This window comes from Sander lucioperca, chromosome 21, assembly GCF_008315115.2.
Source record: "Sander lucioperca isolate FBNREF2018 chromosome 21, SLUC_FBN_1.2, whole genome shotgun sequence".
NCBI lineage: Eukaryota > Metazoa > Chordata > Actinopteri > Perciformes > Percidae > Sander > Sander lucioperca.
The window spans coordinates 17572545-17589344 of NC_050193.1; the positions used below are offsets into that span (position 1 = coordinate 17572545).

The window sequence follows — 16800 nt, forward strand, 5'->3', positions numbered from 1 at the left end:
CATATGCATTCCCTAGATTCTTACCCTAACCTTAACCATCAAAACTAAATGCCTAACCTTAACCCTTACCCTCACCCTAACCATAACCTAATTCTAACCCTAATCCTAAAACTAAGTCTTAACCCTCAAACAGCCCTTTAACCTTGTGGGGTCCAGCATTTTGGCGCCACAAAGCTGTCCAGACCCCACAAGTATACTGTATTCACGGTTTGTGGACCCCACGAATATAGTTAAACAAGAACACACACACACACACACACACACACACACACACACACACACACACACACACACACACACACACACACACACGTGCGCGCGCGGAAGCTCATATAGGAGGCTCCCAGCAGAGAAGCGGCCAGTGAACGGCGGAGCGCGCACCGGACCAGCTCGTTAACTTCCTATGTCCCCTCCCCTCATTCTCTGGCAGCTTCAGCTTCAGCAGCAGCCACACATCGAACTACCGGGCTAACTACTGGCTAAAGAGAGGCTCCTCCACCTCCAGCACTCCAGACAGACTTAGACTGGTCGTCATCGTCTGTTTTTACTCCGGAGACTGCGGATTTTATCCCTGGTTTATTTTCCAGTGGATAGGCTACTGAGAGTGCGCACCGCCTCACCGAGAAAAACTAAGTGTACGGACATTAAGTCTGCTGTTATATATATATATATATATATATATATTTTTTTTTATAGCTGGAGACTAAAATCCTCTAGCCTTGTGTCCGTCCAGCCGTCTTCTCTGCCCCCCCTCTGGTTTAACTGCACCGGTCAGACTTGGGAAGAGCAACAGCCTCCACCGGCGCATCAGTGAGGTAAGAGATGCGCCTGCATGTCTGTTTTAGTCACATATGCAATTATAATAATCATTCACCGTGCCTGTTGTACCAACACAGTGCTGTAATATCCTAATAAGCCTACAGGCCTTTCTGCAGCAATAATAACTTCGCGTAAAATTCAACATTGGCATCAAATAGGCTCGAAAATTAATTTCTATGAATGTGATTTGACTAGGTTATATGTGCTCACCTGTTTATTTCTGTGTGTACTTCACAAAGTGCAACAATCCGGGTGGACGATTTCACACTTTGTGCTGTCTGCATCCAGCCTCCCAAAACACACACACACACACACACACACACACACACACACACACACACACACACACACACACACACACACACACACCTTAAGACTGGTCCATATAGAACCCACGAATGTTACATAAAACTTACATTTCTCCTCCGCAGTTTCTCCTCCTCTATCCTTTCCTTCCCCCTCTCTTTCTCTGGCCTCACCTGACCTTGTTTTAAGGAAGGAAGATGTTTGTCTTACTTCTGGCTCTGAGCAGGGGCGGTTTTCGAAACTTTGGTATAAGGGGGCCAGATTAGGGCTCAGTTTTAAAGAAGGGGGACACATTTGTAAAATGAGAAATGGGTTACTGTAAGTCTCACATTGAAATCCCTGGTTCATTTAGTGTAATAAACGAATGTCAAAGAAGACACAGAAAACATAAAATGGCCGTGTCATTTGTAGTCATCTTTGTGGTCGTTTTGCATCTCTCTGTAGTTGTTTTGCTTCTCTTTGGAGTCAATTTGTGTCTCTTCTTAGTCATTTTGTGTCTTTGTAGTCATTTGCTGTCTCTTTGTAGTCATTTTGCCTGCTTTTTTTTCCTCTTTGCGGATGCTTTGAGTCGCTCTGTAGCTGTTGTGCGTGTCCTTGTCGTCTTTTTGCGTATTTTCTTCTCATTTTGTGTCTTTGTAGTCAGTTTTGTCTCTTTGTAGTTGTTATGCATGTCTTTTTAGTCATTTTGCGTCCCTTTGTGAGCGTTTTGCATCTCTTGACTTCGTTTTGTGTCTTTGTGATCATTTTGCATCTTTGTCATAATTTGATGTCTCTTTGTGGCCATATTGCGTCTCTTTGTAGTCGTTCTGTGCATCTTTGTGGTCGTTCTGCGTCACTTTGTGGTTATTTTGCGTAGGGCTGGGCAATATATCAATATTATATTGATGATATAAGACTAGATATCGTCTTAGATTTTGGAAATCGTAATATCGTAAATGGCTTAAATGTGGTCTTTTCCTGGTTTTAAAGGCTGCATTACAGTAAAGTTATGTCATTTTCTGTGTTACCAGACTGTTCTAGCTCTTCTATTATTTTTACCTTTACCCACTTAGTCATTATATCTACATTACTGAATATTATGTATCTTAAATCTCATTGTGAAGATATTTTGTTAAAGCACCAATTGTCAACCCAATAATATCGCCACAATATCGACATCGAGGTATTAGGACAAGAGTATCGCGATATCTGATTTTCTCCGTATCGCCCAGCCCTAATTTTGCGTCACTTTGTAGTCGTTTGATTGACTTTTAAACATTCAGGTTAACGGTCCCTTCACACAGAGGCTCTGGTCCAGGGGCCCCTGGGACTGTACACGATATGCCTGTTCACTAATCAATCCACGATACTAATTTAATTTCTTCTGGCTCTGGTACGGGGGCCCGGGCCACCCATCTGGCTGGCCCCTGGGACCACACACCCACACACACTTAGGGACAAACACACCCAGATTAGAGAACTCTGATTGGGCTCCTTACAATGTGGGAACAGTGGGGCAGAATACATAACAGCTGACCCTCATACACACAAAAACCTACATTCCATCCAGTCCATTATTGATTATTTATCCAGGCCTATATTGATCAGATCTGATCGACTGGACCTTTCCCCATGTATGCTTGTGTGATATCAGCTGGACTAGTCCTCATTGGCCTCAGAGCTCATTGAAGTGCTGAACAGATCGGCTGGTTGTAAAAGCTTAAATATCATCTGTCAGCATCTGGCATTTGTAATCCTCAGCAACATCTCCTCTGCAGTTTAACAGCAAGGAGCCTCTTCCTTTTTTCTTAGTCTACACTCTCAGATGGTCAGAGGAGCTCTGCCTGTTCCTTTCTATTTTTAGTCTCTATTTACACTGCAGTAGCTACAGAGGCACCTCACTCTGTTTCCCTTCATCTGTCTCTTTGCCTCGCATCTCTCCCTACCTGTCTGATCCTCTTCTTTCTGTCTTTCACTTACTCACTTTTTTTTTTAATGTCCCTTTAACCTTTGGTTTCTCCTTCAAGCTGCTATCTGTGCCATCATCATAGATCATCAAGTCAGACAGAGCGATTTAACACATTAAGCATCGGTAGCAGCTCAGCACACAGAGTGCCGACTGCTCCACTGACACACACACATACAGTATATTACTCTGTGAGACTGTGAAGACAGGGAGGAGACAGGGGGCAGAGGCTAATCTCTGGATGCTTTTGACCCAAATCTCCATGCAACCTACATAACCCCCCCCCCCCCACACACACACACACACACACACACACTTAAACAACCACTCAACAATCCCCACTACACACCCACCCAAACATGTCTTTAAAAAGCACCACACACACACATACAAAAACAGCAGTTTGGATTCTGAGCCACACTACGACTGGATAGGGGTGTAACGGTATCGATATGGATCGATATATCGATTAAATCCTCAACAATCCAATATTATCGATACAAAGTGAAAATATCGGTACATATTGTCATCTTTAAGATGCGCCTTTATTTTGAAATTCCCACTTTAAAGTCATTCTTTTTTATCAAAAAGAGTAATTTGGTTTTAATTGAAATGTCTGGAAGAGTTTAGAAATGAAATTGACTAATCATATTTTAGTTGCTTTTTGTAAATATACTGTATATAAATGTAACTGATTGTGTTAAACGGGCTTTAGTATCGTCTCGTATCGGTCGCAGGCCCCTGAATTGAATCGAATCAAAATCATAAAGTGGCAGTATCGTTGTCCAAAGAATCAATATAATATCGTATTGTGATAAAACGTGGGATTTACACCCCTACAACTGGAAAACCAATTTCCAAGGCCCCGTTGAGTTATTAATTACCTGTGACAAAACAGGCTGGAGGATTGGATTGGCTTCAAGCTGAGGAGACAGGAAAAAGTTTGATTAGAAGATCTCAAAGAATAGTTTTTAATAAAGCAAATGTAATTAACTGGTTCTTCATCTTCCAAAATTCCTGAGCAGAGTATTATCTTAAGGCAAACCTGAACTCCCTTCATGGCAAAGTGTCCTAGTTTAGACTTGCAGCTCAATATCGGCTGCAGTTACACACTCAAACCTCAACCAAACACCACACACTGCTCCTCTGAACACTCAACCAACATTTCTTACACTGATACTAAAGTGCTTCACAGGTGGGCCTACATTATACAGTAGGTTTACATTGGATTACATTAGTTACCTTTGACTTCTAATGTAGCACATTTACATCAATGAATTACTGTTATATTAAGTAGAAATGCTGCAAAAATGAGAGCACTGCCATGATGACTGCACTGCACTGTTTCATAAGTCAGATTATATGCAAAGCACAGGTCACTGTTGTTTTAGTGTAAATGCAGACAAAGCGTGGTTTAGCCGGTACACAGATTATATATAAATTGACTAGAAGTTTATTTCCACAGTGATTCAGCAGCTCGGTTGAGGAAAATACATCACACAGTACACTGTGATCCAGTGCAGCAGACGAAGAACATTCAATCTTTCTTTTTTTTGCCATACTGGCAGCGTGACTCTAGGGATGGCAATGTCGACAGTCGGTTTGTCATTTAGACAGTGCAGCACTTCGGTCCAGACTGAAATATCTCAACAACTATCGGAAGGATCGCCATGAACTTTTGCACAGACATTAATGGTTCCCTGAAAATGTATCCTGCTGACTTTGGTGATCCTTTTTTGGTGAACCTTTTATCTAGCGTCATCATCAGGTCAAAATTTTAATGTGCACAAAACTTTGCTTTACAGTATGATTAAATACCTCCCAAATTTCTAACTGTTACTATTTACTACTATATTCCCGACAGCCTCAGCTGTACTTTGTGTTAAGTACTGATTAGCAAATGTTAGCATGCTAACAGTTTAAACTTAAATGGTGACCATGGTAAAAATCCTCCCTGCCTAGCATCAACATGTTAGCATTGTCATTGTGAACATGTGAACAAGCTCAAAGCACCATACTGTGAAGGATAGCCTAACAAAGCTGCTATAGTGTGATGGTACGTGTCCACTGTCAAGCGTCATTTCCCTGCTTCCCATTCATTGTCTATGTGAGCAGCAGCGCAGTGCATTCTGGTAGCATTGTGGCAACTTGGGAGAAGCGGGGCGTTGAGTTGCCTGCTCCTCATTTGCAAAAAGTTGAATCCAGGCAACTTAATGCAAATGAGGAGCGGGCAGCTTGACTGGCCGCCTTTAAAAAAACTTGCGCAAATCTTTTCAACTGACAGTTGTCGATCTGAAATTAAGACAGATTCAGAAACTACATAGCCTATTTCTCGCATAAAATGTTTGTAGAAACACATTTCAGTGAACTACTTTCCTAAAATAAGAGAAAGTTTTCCAAACGAGCCACCATTATGGTCCGGGAGCAGACAGCCCCACGTCAAGTATTCGTCCAATCAGGTGCAGCCTCCACTCTGTTCGACGGTGTAGCCCGTTTTCTTTGTTTGTCAGTGCTCCTTGAAGCGAGATTGATAACTGCTAGTGGTGAGCCCACTACAACCCTCGTCTGTCCTCTTTATCCGAGACAAGACCGAGAACTTCAAAAAGTGGTCTTGAGACCGGTCTTAAGACCAAGACCGATACTTCAACACTGGTTGCTAGTTGAGTTTAGCCGACAATAGGTTACTGGGAACGGGCTACAGAGCACAGCAAGCAGTCGGTCATATCAGTGGCCGTTGCTAGTTGAGTTTAGCCAATCAAAAGTTACTGGGAGCCGGCTATAGAGCACCATGAGATGACGGTCCTTTCAGGGGCCATGGCAGTTGAGTTTAGCTGACAAAAAGTGAGCATCATGCGGCGACAACAGTTACGTTTAGGCACCAAAACGGATAGTTAAGTTTAGGAAAAAGATTGTGGTTTGGATTAAAATACTCCCTGGGAACAAACACGTGTTTCCTGGGTGTCTGGTAAGTCTTTTGTTTTTTACGGGAAGTGAACTACACTCACCTGCTTGGCCCACATTTTGAATTGTCATAGTAGGAAAAGCATAGCTGAAATTGATAGCCTTAACGATTGCTCAATTCCATCAAGTGTCCCAGTAAGCTATTTCAGTGAGTCAGCATGCACAATAACCAGGGCCTCTCCTAAGTGGAATGCAGCCATCATTAATGGTTTTGAATACACCTGTGCTTTTCCTACTATGACATGTCAACATGTCTGCCGTGAAAAAGGTCTATCAGTCCTTTACTTTTCATAGCTACATGTACAAATGGTTCATGAGAACAGCCTGTGATAAACTACATGAGCACCTTTAAATGTGACTGTTGGTTAAGGTTGAATGTGTTATTTTGGAGGGGTGTTGATGGGCAACAAAGAGAAAGAGGGATTGATTCATGTGTGGAGCAATGTAGTAACTGTTTGAAATTCAGGAGAATGGACAGGGAGCACTTAGTGAGGAGGCATGGAGACATGGATTGCCATGTGGCTTACTGTTGTCTTACACTCTTTCCATGATTTGGATTTGTGTGATGTCTAAGGCTTAAAGTTTGCTTCTGGCTGGTAATTAGCTGGTAGCTGAGATGCAGAAGATAAACACAGACATGATGTACATGAGTACGGGTATTGAGCAAATGTGAGGCAGAGTAATTTTTGAAGGAGAGGGAGACAGGACAATGATGTCAATGAGGTAAATAATGGAGAAATAATGGGGAGAATATAATGGAAACAGGCAGGTAGATAGATGAGTGAGAAGAGAAGAGGGAGGACAACATTATTTAAAGACATCGCTTTGACATCGAGCTAGGCGAGTGGTCGCCACTAGCGCTAGTTCAGACATGTCTGTAGTAACAGCAGGACAGAGAGGACTGAATGCCGTGCAGGTTTTTGGACAGTAGAGATTACAGCTAGAAAGCTGAAAAAATGACTCTAGAATGTACAATGACATAAATACATGCGCTGCCATGCTTGTAGTTTTTTTATGGGAGTTATTAATTCTCTAATTAACTTTCAAGTAATCATTCTTGAAAATGTCCAATATTTAATTTATAACTAAAAAATAAACAATACACAGTGGAAAAGTAAGCATTACCTTCAGCTGAAGAAAGTTTAACTACAAATAATTGCACTAAGTTAATCATGAGTGAACAGTTGCATGTGCTGCATAACCATAAAAAATGAGAGATTTCTGTCATTCTGCCCAAGTCCATTGATTGGCCGTTTGCTAAACCCTAACCCTCTTATTGTTGCTACACCTGTTAGGCTTTGACTTCTGTCAGAGCAACAAAAGCAGCTTTACATGCCTTGCCGGCAACCGTTAATTTTGCCCGCTGAAATGACACTGTAAAAGGCAGATTATATCAACTAGCTAAACAGGCTAACGTTAGCTCTGCATATTGATTGGAAATGCTTTCTCCGTTTGAACAGTAGGAAACACTTTGAACATTGCAAGGAAAAAGACTTATAGGGTGTATTTGGCAAACGGAACACTATCTTGGGTAATGTTGACTGGGGTTGCTGGAATGTAAATGTTTCCAAAGCCAATAAAGATCAGGATCATAGCAGCTGATTTTAGACTAAACATGTGATATGGATGGCTTCCAGGACCTCTGTGCTCACAAAGTAAACGTAGTTTGACTTTTTTTCTGTCAGTAAGTGCTGTAGTGGATGTCGAGGAATATGGAAAGTGAACCTCAGGAATATGCATATTTTTTTCAGAAAGGCTGATGAAAAAAAAAAGCTGACTGAGAGACTGAGTTACAGCAGCTAATGGAACAGAGGCTAGTCCGGCGTGACGCCATGACTTTCTATATGCAAAACAATGATGGTGGCTGATTTACTACTCAAAATTCATAGTCATTTGTGAAACATTAGGATCCCTGATTTCAGTCAGAAGTAGACAAAAGCAGGCTTCTCATTTCTAGCAGGTGACCGTCAATTTTGTCGACTGACATGGCAGCTCTCGCTAGTAGAGTTTATCCACTGTAGCTAGCTAATTAAGCTAATGCTAGCTTCAGGAGTAGGTTGGAAACACTGCCTCCAGCTGAAGTTGACTTGTTTTAAAACGAGAACCCTTTAAATGATTCTTGAATATGCACTTGATGGCTACCTACATGTGCTAAAAGACTAAGGCTAAAGCTGCAGTTACATAATATTAAATTCATATTCAGACAGTTTGTTTTTGGAGCTTTTTCACAGCTTTTTCTGTCAATTATGCAGCGATTGAATTGATTTAGCTGTGGACAGTGTACCATCACACCACCTTTACATCCTCAAGCCAGTACCTCAAAGCTTGGTTAATCCCTCTGTCAGAAAGATAGTGACAGAGACTGAAGCAGAAAAAGATTGAGGAAAAAAGAATGGCGAGAATGAGACAAAATTAGTACAGCAAAAATGAAAAAGCCAAACAGAGACATTGGCTGAGAAGAAGCGAGAAAATGAGACCCGAAAGGAGGTAGAGACTGGGAAACAGATGGATCGAGCAGACAAAAAGAAATGAAAGTGGGAAAGAGGGGAAAACAGGGATGAAGGAGATGGTGAATGATAGAGTAAGAAAGAGAAAAAGCATTCAATCCTCTCGTCGTCTCTGGAGGAGGCCGCTGAAACCTGATCTCAGCCAGGAAGCCATCGCTCTGCCTCTCTCTCTCTCTCTCTCTCTCTCTCTCTCTCTCTCTCTCTCTCTCTCTCTCTCTCTGTGTGTCTAATATTGGTAAGACACACACTTTGTCATGTAATATTGCACCTGGTGTTTTCCTTTAAACTCACAAAAGGACACACACACTTCACTAACTCATTATACTGTAAATGTCTCTTTCACTGCCTGTCTCAGTCTCGCCTTTTTTGAGCCACAACCTTTTCTTGTCTAGGGTTGGGTATCGTTCAAAAACTTTCGATACCGGTAACACTACCAAAATCCAGACTGTGATACCGGTTCCTGAATGATACTTTTTTCGATACCAATTTTATAAAATCAATTTTAACAAAGAACAACAACAACAACAACAAATTACAACATTATACATTACGGCACAAATCTTTTTATTTATTTTTCAGCTCCTACTACGTACGTTTATCTCCAAACTGAAATGACTGTCTGCCTCCAACACTGTTAAGCTTAATCTTTAATGTTTTTCCACACTCTCCAGCAAAATGGTTCTTCTTTTCCCAGTGTGGGGTCTCTCTCTGTAAAACGAAGTGTAGGCTTTTAGCAGACAGATGATTGATTCATTCTATTCCAACATCTTAAATATCCATTTTGAAGGAGCGGTGTGAAACATTACTTTCTAACATGCAGCGACCATACGGACATATGTAGAATAAAAGCATGTATGTTTTTGTATTATTAGATTCTTGTTTTACTGTAAGCTATATTTTTCCAAACACCATTCTAACTGCACTGCATTGGGGTAAAAATAGAGAGTTTCAGAGCCATTTAAATGAAATACAACACATTCCTATTGTATTGTTTATGTACTTCATTAGCATCCTGACCATACGGTGAAGTAGGTGTTGAATTCAGAGCGGCTATTTCCTGCCTCACAATGCCCCCCCGCTCACTAAACTGTCATAAAGGATCATTGCATAATATCAAGTATTATTTAATGTCCCTTTTATAAATACCACTGAAGCACCTCAGTGAGATCGATTCTGAGTGCAGACCAGACAAGCACTCGGCTCACCTGAATGCACACACACACACACACACACACACACACACACACACACACTTAAGGGTACACAAGTACACACAAAAGAAGGTATATAGAGTATTGAGAGGGTATAGTGGACACAGAGTGCGAGAGAGGGAGAGGGAGGAACAGACAAAGAAAAATACTTACAATTCCAATTATTACATGTAAATATAACGTGTTTTCCTGATGAAACATGAGATGAGATAGAGGTACAAACTGGTCATGGCCCAAAAGCACTTCCTTTCACTTTAACCCTTCAACATCCAAATGTGTGTGTGTGTGTGTGTGTGTGTGCCTCAGTGGATTTTGTAAAGTCCTAAATATACTGCGTTTAAATAAATATTTTAACATTTTGGGAAATACTCCAATGTACTCCTTTATTTTTGAAAGTGAGATGCGACGGTCACTCTGATATCTGTGCGTCGAAGGGATAGTTTGGATTTTGTGAAATAGTCTTGTATGAGGTAGCCTACTTAAGTGCAACGCATTCTCATGAACAGGTTGGTATGATGGCGTACGAAAACTTATGCACACCAATTCGTATGATATCCTACGCAATTAGGTGACCGCCAGCCGGTCATGACATTTAGGTTTAGTGGTCTTTACAGCTAGCACCCTATGACATGATAAAACGCACTACAGTTTTGTCTTCATAGGATGGATTTTGTCTTTTGTTATTTGCAGCTCCGTCTACGCACATTGGAGAAGTTAGCCTTCAGGACTTTATTCTAACCCAAAACTCTATTTTAACCCAAAACATGATCTTTTCCTAAGCCTAAACAAGTAGTTTTGTTGCCTAAACCTAACCATATTTCTAGCAGAAAGGGCTGAAGGCTAACTCCTCCCATGTGCTCCTCACACTTACTCACTGTACAGTGTGGGCGAATGGATAGGACCTGTAAAAGTGCATATTACTGATGCATTAATCTCTTCAGGTTGTGTTGAGGGAGTACTGATCTTATTATGATGGGTGAGTGGCTAAGACTTGTGTATACAGTTAGTTTTTAGGTAGTTAGCACAAGATTTGCCTGGAAAATTCACTCTTCAGAAGATCCAGGAAGTGCTGGTGTCATATATACAGAATCTGTAGACAGTGGTGGAAGAAGTATTCAGATCCTTTACTTAAGTAAAAGTACTAACTGTAAACTTTACACTGTCAAAAATACAATTTGTTACAAGTAAAAGTCCTGCATTGAAAATGTTACTTAGGTAAAAGTGTGTAAGTATCATCAGGAAAAGATACCTAAAGTATTAAAAGTAAATGTACTCAATGCAGAAAAATCCTCACATTTCAGAAACTGGAAAGGATCCAAACAGTTCTGTTAATCAACTAAGTGTTTAATCATTTCCATCATTTCAGCTGGACTTGTAGGCCTATATATTGTTGGGTAGTTTAATTTATAATAAAACATATTTTATAAACTACATGTGTTTTGTGTGCAATATTTGTAAGGTAACTAAAGCTGTCAGATGAATGTAGTGGAGTAAAAAGTACAATATTTCTCTCTGAAATGTAGCGGAGTAGAAGTAGAAAGTGGCATGAAAAGAAAAGACTCAAGTAAAGTACCTCAAATTTGTACTTAAGTACAGTACTTGAGTAAATGTACTTAGTTACATTCCACCACTGCCTATACTGTAGAACCTGCCAGCTTCCATGCCAGAGATGGGGACTCGAGTCTGAGACTCGGACTCGAGTCGCACCTAAGTCGCACAAACAGCTGACTTCAGACTTGACTCGGACTGGACCCAAAAGACTTCAGACTTGACTTGCGACTCGACCCAAAAGACTTCAGACTTGACTCGGACTCGAGCTTCGAGACTCGTCAACAACCTGTTTTCATGCAATTATTGCTTATCTAAATGGATTCATGTATTTCTATTTTCTTTTATTGACGTATATACGTTGGGGAAACGTATGCCGAGCTGCATGTTTCCTGCCCTTTGCCATAATGTACAACGTAACGCATGCGTTATGCCTTATGTGCGCGCACTCACATATAAAAAAAATGCATTGACATGGCGACACCAAGTCCTCCCAGAGTTGTGCCTTTTGTCATTAGTTTTGCTTTCAATAACTTTGTGAACAGTGGCAGTAAGCTAACAGCTACATGCAAGGTGTGGGCACCATGATAAATTATGCCGGATCAACAACATCGAACTTCATCAGGCAGCTTAAAACGCACCCAGGTAGGTCAGTCAATTGCTAATGTGAAAGAGACGTTACATTTAGCATATATCGTCACAGGTAACAAGCTAACCATCGCAAAGTGTTGTGCTAATGCTGGGAACAGGCAAATTGTATCGTTATAGTTGTATCCATATGATGTGACAGACTTAGGTTAATATTTCACCAGGTCCGAGGGCTAGAGGAATGTGTTAAGTAAACCCCATAAAATTATCCTACAACTGATTTTGATACTGTACTGTATGGATGGTAGCTACAGGACATGCTTTGAATTCATAAGATTTAACAATACAGTGTTAGGGACAGATCAGATGACCAGAGACTTGAGACTTGACTTGGACTTGTGGCAAAAGACTTGAGACTTGACTTGGACTCAAGCTCAAATACTTGAGACTCGACTTGGACATCCAAAAAATGACTTGTGAACATCTCTGTTCCATGCACTCTCAATCACAACAAGTGATTTCAGCCTACTTAATATGTGTTTTTTTTTTTTTTTTATACCATCATTTCTTTCTTTTTTTGTCAAAGTGCTGTCTGGCAACTGCAGACAGATAGCCCTGGTTAGAAATCACTGTAATAGAGGATCACATCCAGCTTAAAGCTACATTACTGCCTTTTACCGTCCTTTTGTTTTTGCTTCAGATAAACCTCGGTGTGACGGGGTGTGGAGGGGAGGGCTAAGCACTCGTCTCACAGAGTGAAGTTTTGTGTTGGGACACCACTACATATCAGAAGCACACGCAATAGGGATTGGGGAGGATTGAGGGCAAACGGGAAGAAATGGGACGCAGCACAAGTACAGGCTGTCCTTTTTCTTGTTGGGCGAAGCAAAAACATTTTCTCTTTTCCATCCCTTGGAACACTGGAGGTGATGCGAAATATTTTAACTAATATATATCACCATGACACTTTCCTAGTAGATTAAGACTATACATGTTTGTATTAAAGGTTTCCTGAAATGTTATGTTTAAATATGCATATGAGTCATTTAGAGACTTTCATTTAGAGTCAAAGGTTTTTGACAAAGGGAATTTTGGATATTTCGTTTTAATACTTCGTAAAACAAAAAATTGTGTCATCAGCCATAAAAAAAATCTATTTTTTAGTCAGTTTTTAGGTATAACATTTTACATAAATCAGGCTATGAATGATATATGAACAAAGCCCTCTGTAAAAAAAAAAAAATCTTCAGAATATAGACAGGAATGAAACTGCATAGTTTGGTGTATGTAAGTGCTACTGAAGTGGAGATTTCTGCCTCAGTGTATGAGAAAAACTAAACTAAGAAAATTAGACAGCAGTGCTGTTGAACTGCTGTTAAGTTTGCTTGCAAACGTAATTAAATTTGGCATATCCCTTAAAGCTGGGGAACCTTTCTTAAAGTAGAAACATGCAGCCCTAAGGACACAAAAGAATGCATCCTGTATCCTGTGGTGTTAAGTGGCTCTGCCAGTTTTGGCAGCACTTGTTTTGTTCTCTCTCTCCATTTTTCTCTCCTGTAGGTGGAATTGCTAAGCAGAGGTTATAAGTCAGATGCACGCCATTGTGTTCTTGCTGCAAGGCACAGTTGTATGGAGTGTGCCTGACTACTATTTAACAGTGTTGTGTGCACTGTATACATTTAATTGTGGGTTCCCTGCTGTGCACAGGTAGAAAAGCCCTACATCGAACTGCAGCCATGGATGAGTGGGACGTACCCCAGATGAAGAAAGAGGTGGAGAGCCTCAAGTACCAGCTGGCCTTCAAACGAGAGAAGTCCTCCAAAACAGTGACTGAGTGAGTAGTTAGTCCACAAAATGCTCTACAAGCACCTGCACGGAGTTTAAGCCCCGAAAAACAACCGTGATAGGACAGGGCCGTAGCCAGCCTAGTGGAAGGGGGGGGGGGGGCTAAAGGCTAAATACATTGGCCCAAACCCAAAGTCTGGACTCACAGACTCACGGACTTTGGTGTAAGTGATGTGGAAAAGAACCTCAAACGAGGTCTTTACAACACAAAAACAAAGCAAGGCAAGTCTGACATTTGGAGAAGTTTCTCAATTGTTTGTGACAAAGATGGAAACGAACTGGACTTTGTTCGTTGTGACAAATGTGCAAAAATACTAGTCTACAACGCACACAAATCCGGCAGTTCTGGGTTGAGGCGACACACCTGCTCTGTTCTAAAGCCTTTAATTTCTTTCAAACCAAAAGTTACTGGTCAGTGAGGCAGTCGGCAACTTTAATCAAAGTTCTATGACTACTGAGCAAACCCCATCAGCCAATAAAGGCGGTGTCATATGGTTGAAAGCTCCAGAACAAGTGGACCTTGAGTTGTGATTGTTTAACCAATAACTGTTTCCAAGGTAACTCAAGTATTCAGTGGGTTATTCAATTATACACTAATATAAACGCTACTCACATAAGGCAAGCAATATCTGCTGCTGTTCATTGTAATGAGTACAGTGATTGAATAAACACAATGACTTTGGATATGACAGCATTAGTCACTGCACCACAATAATAAAACAGTGATATGACTTCATTAAGTAATGCTGCCTTGAAAGCTATTGTCACAGCCGCAGTGCACATCTAATCATTAAGCAAAGCTGTGTTCAGCACTCTTTGTCTGTCTCCGGCTCTCACTGCCGTGCCGCTAGATTAGGGGCCAATCAAGGAAACTCAGAAGAAACACTTCTGAGGCTTCATCAGCACACATGACACTCACTAAAGTATTCAGGGTCAGTGTTTTGAAACCCTGCATACAAAATAATGAGAATCTAAAAAGATGCTGAACAAATAAGAGAAGCAGTGATGGAAAGAGTGCAATGTTTTACTCAAGTAAAGTGCTGTTATGAATAATTAACTGAATTTAAAGTGAGAATATGTAACCTTTGAGTGAAGACATAACAGTACACGCAGAGGTTTTTCAGCCTTACTGTCTCATATGACAAGTAGCTTATGGTGGCTAATGATAGCAAACATTAGACATACAGTATATTGCTGGCATTACTTAGTAATAATCTTTCCTTACTTGTGCTACTGTCACGAATTGATATTTCAATGTGTTTATGACAAGAGTAAAACAGGAAGTAAACATGTATATCTGTGACATGCTAAAACATCGTGTAACTGCAATGTAGCACTAGCAAAGAATAGTAAGACAATGGACTAATTCAGGATAAGTTACAAAACAGTACTTATCTAAAGTTAGCTAAGATTAGCTAACATTATCCATTATAAGCTACTGGTCATACCAGACCAAGTAAGGCTGTAGCAGAAACAAATATGTGTTAAAGCAAGCAAAGTGTGTGTTTTAAGGCTTATTAATTCAGTTTGTTTTTTTATTTGCAGCCGGTTAACTTAGCTTAGCATAAAGACCGGGCTCCGAGGGAAACAGCGAGCCTGACCCTGCCCATCCAAACCACCACATCTAAATCTCACTAATTAACGTGTTATGTCTTCTTTGTTTAATCTGTACAAAACCCAAGTGTAAAAAAAACATGTTGTAGTTTCACGGGGGCTTATATTTCGGACTACAGGCAGAGGAAGTTTCTGCACCCAGCAAAGCTAAGCTAACTATTTGTGTGCTAGCTTCATATTTGTCCAACAAAAAGAAGATCTTCTCGTTGTACCCTCGCTAAGAAAGTGAAGAGCGTATTTCCCAAATTAATATCAAACAATCCTTTAATGCAAAATCAGAAATTACACAATAAAGCGCAACAATTAAAATCAGATGACTCATCTAATTGTCACCCATGTACAGTAGATTGTGACTGGCTACTTTCAAGTATTAAAGCTTATGGTGAGGCCATAACATTTGTACTCTTTAATCTATGTGATTTTAACTGCTGCAACACCACTTTGACTAAATAAAATGACTTTCTCCAAAAAAGTAAAAGCACAAAAAAAGCTACAGTTTTAGGGTAGGCTAAATGAAAGTATTTACTTCTGCTTGCTCAGCTTCTCCCTCTCTTCCTTGCCTTGTATGGGAAAAGAGGAAAAGTGGATAGAGGATGGATTGTGGTTATAAACTTCCTCTGGAATTCAAAAAATGTCTCTGTCCCTCTCTGTCTCTCCACAAAGTTTGGTAAAGTGGATAGAGGATGGCGTCCCCGAGGATCCGTTCCTGAACCCGGAGCTGATGAAAAACAACCCGTGGGTGGAGAAAGGAAAGTGCATCCTTCTCTAGAAGAAAAAACCAACCACCCTGCCACAATCTTTCAACTTTAACCACGCCGACCAACACACACCTACAGATGACCCCTGAACCTGACCCTCCTGTCCTGGCCTGTGAAAGCCATGGCAGGACAGCGCCTCCTAACATCTCACCGTGAATGTACAACAGCTGATGTCCCCCAACTTCCCTGAACACACACTCCAACAAGGGCACAAAAACACACACTGTCAGAGACACACACTCACACACTCCAAACTTTTTTCTTTTTTTTTTCCCTGACCGCCACGCATCCACTGCAAGTTTATTCCTGCCACGGCAATGCATCATTAGTATGATATATGATGATGATGATCAATACTCCTATTACATGTCTCTGTATGATAGATGACGACTTATTTATGCAGCTGCCAGTCACACGCTTCCTCTCCTCTTACAATCTCTACTCTCCATTGTGAGCATAGCAGCTTTTCTTCCTTTCCATTTTTGATGAGCTGTAAAATTTTCACTGCCAGACTGACTGCAGCTCTGCTGAGGGAATTTTGTCCCATGTTGAGATTGAACTACTTGCTCTTACAAAATGATAATAAAACCTAGGCACTTTTTGAATTGAAAGTTAATTGATTGCACACGGTAGTTGACAAAATAACTAACACCTCATTACAACTAAACTATTCATAAGAACCTATGAAGATTCGTTAT

The 16800-nt window shown here is 40.7% G+C and overlaps 1 protein-coding gene across 2 annotated transcripts; it reads left to right on the forward strand.

Moving 5' to 3' along the window:
* Nucleotides 1-314: 314 nt before the first annotated feature.
* Nucleotides 315-16122, forward strand: gng13b (guanine nucleotide binding protein (G protein), gamma 13b). Of its 2 annotated transcripts, none has more exons than XM_035996861.1 (3): nt 315-815; nt 13602-13719; nt 16008-16122. In XM_035996861.1, exons 2-3 carry the CDS (start codon nt 13622-13624, stop codon nt 16111-16113), a joined length of 204 nt encoding a protein of 67 aa, XP_035852754.1. In that variant the 5' UTR covers nt 315-815; nt 13602-13621; the 3' UTR covers nt 16114-16122. The 2 variants fall into 2 exon arrangements, with proteins under 2 accessions (XP_035852754.1, XP_031174627.1); XM_031318767.2 differs by having other exon boundaries at nt 317-815; nt 13593-13719.
* Nucleotides 16123-16800: the final 678 nt, after the last annotated feature.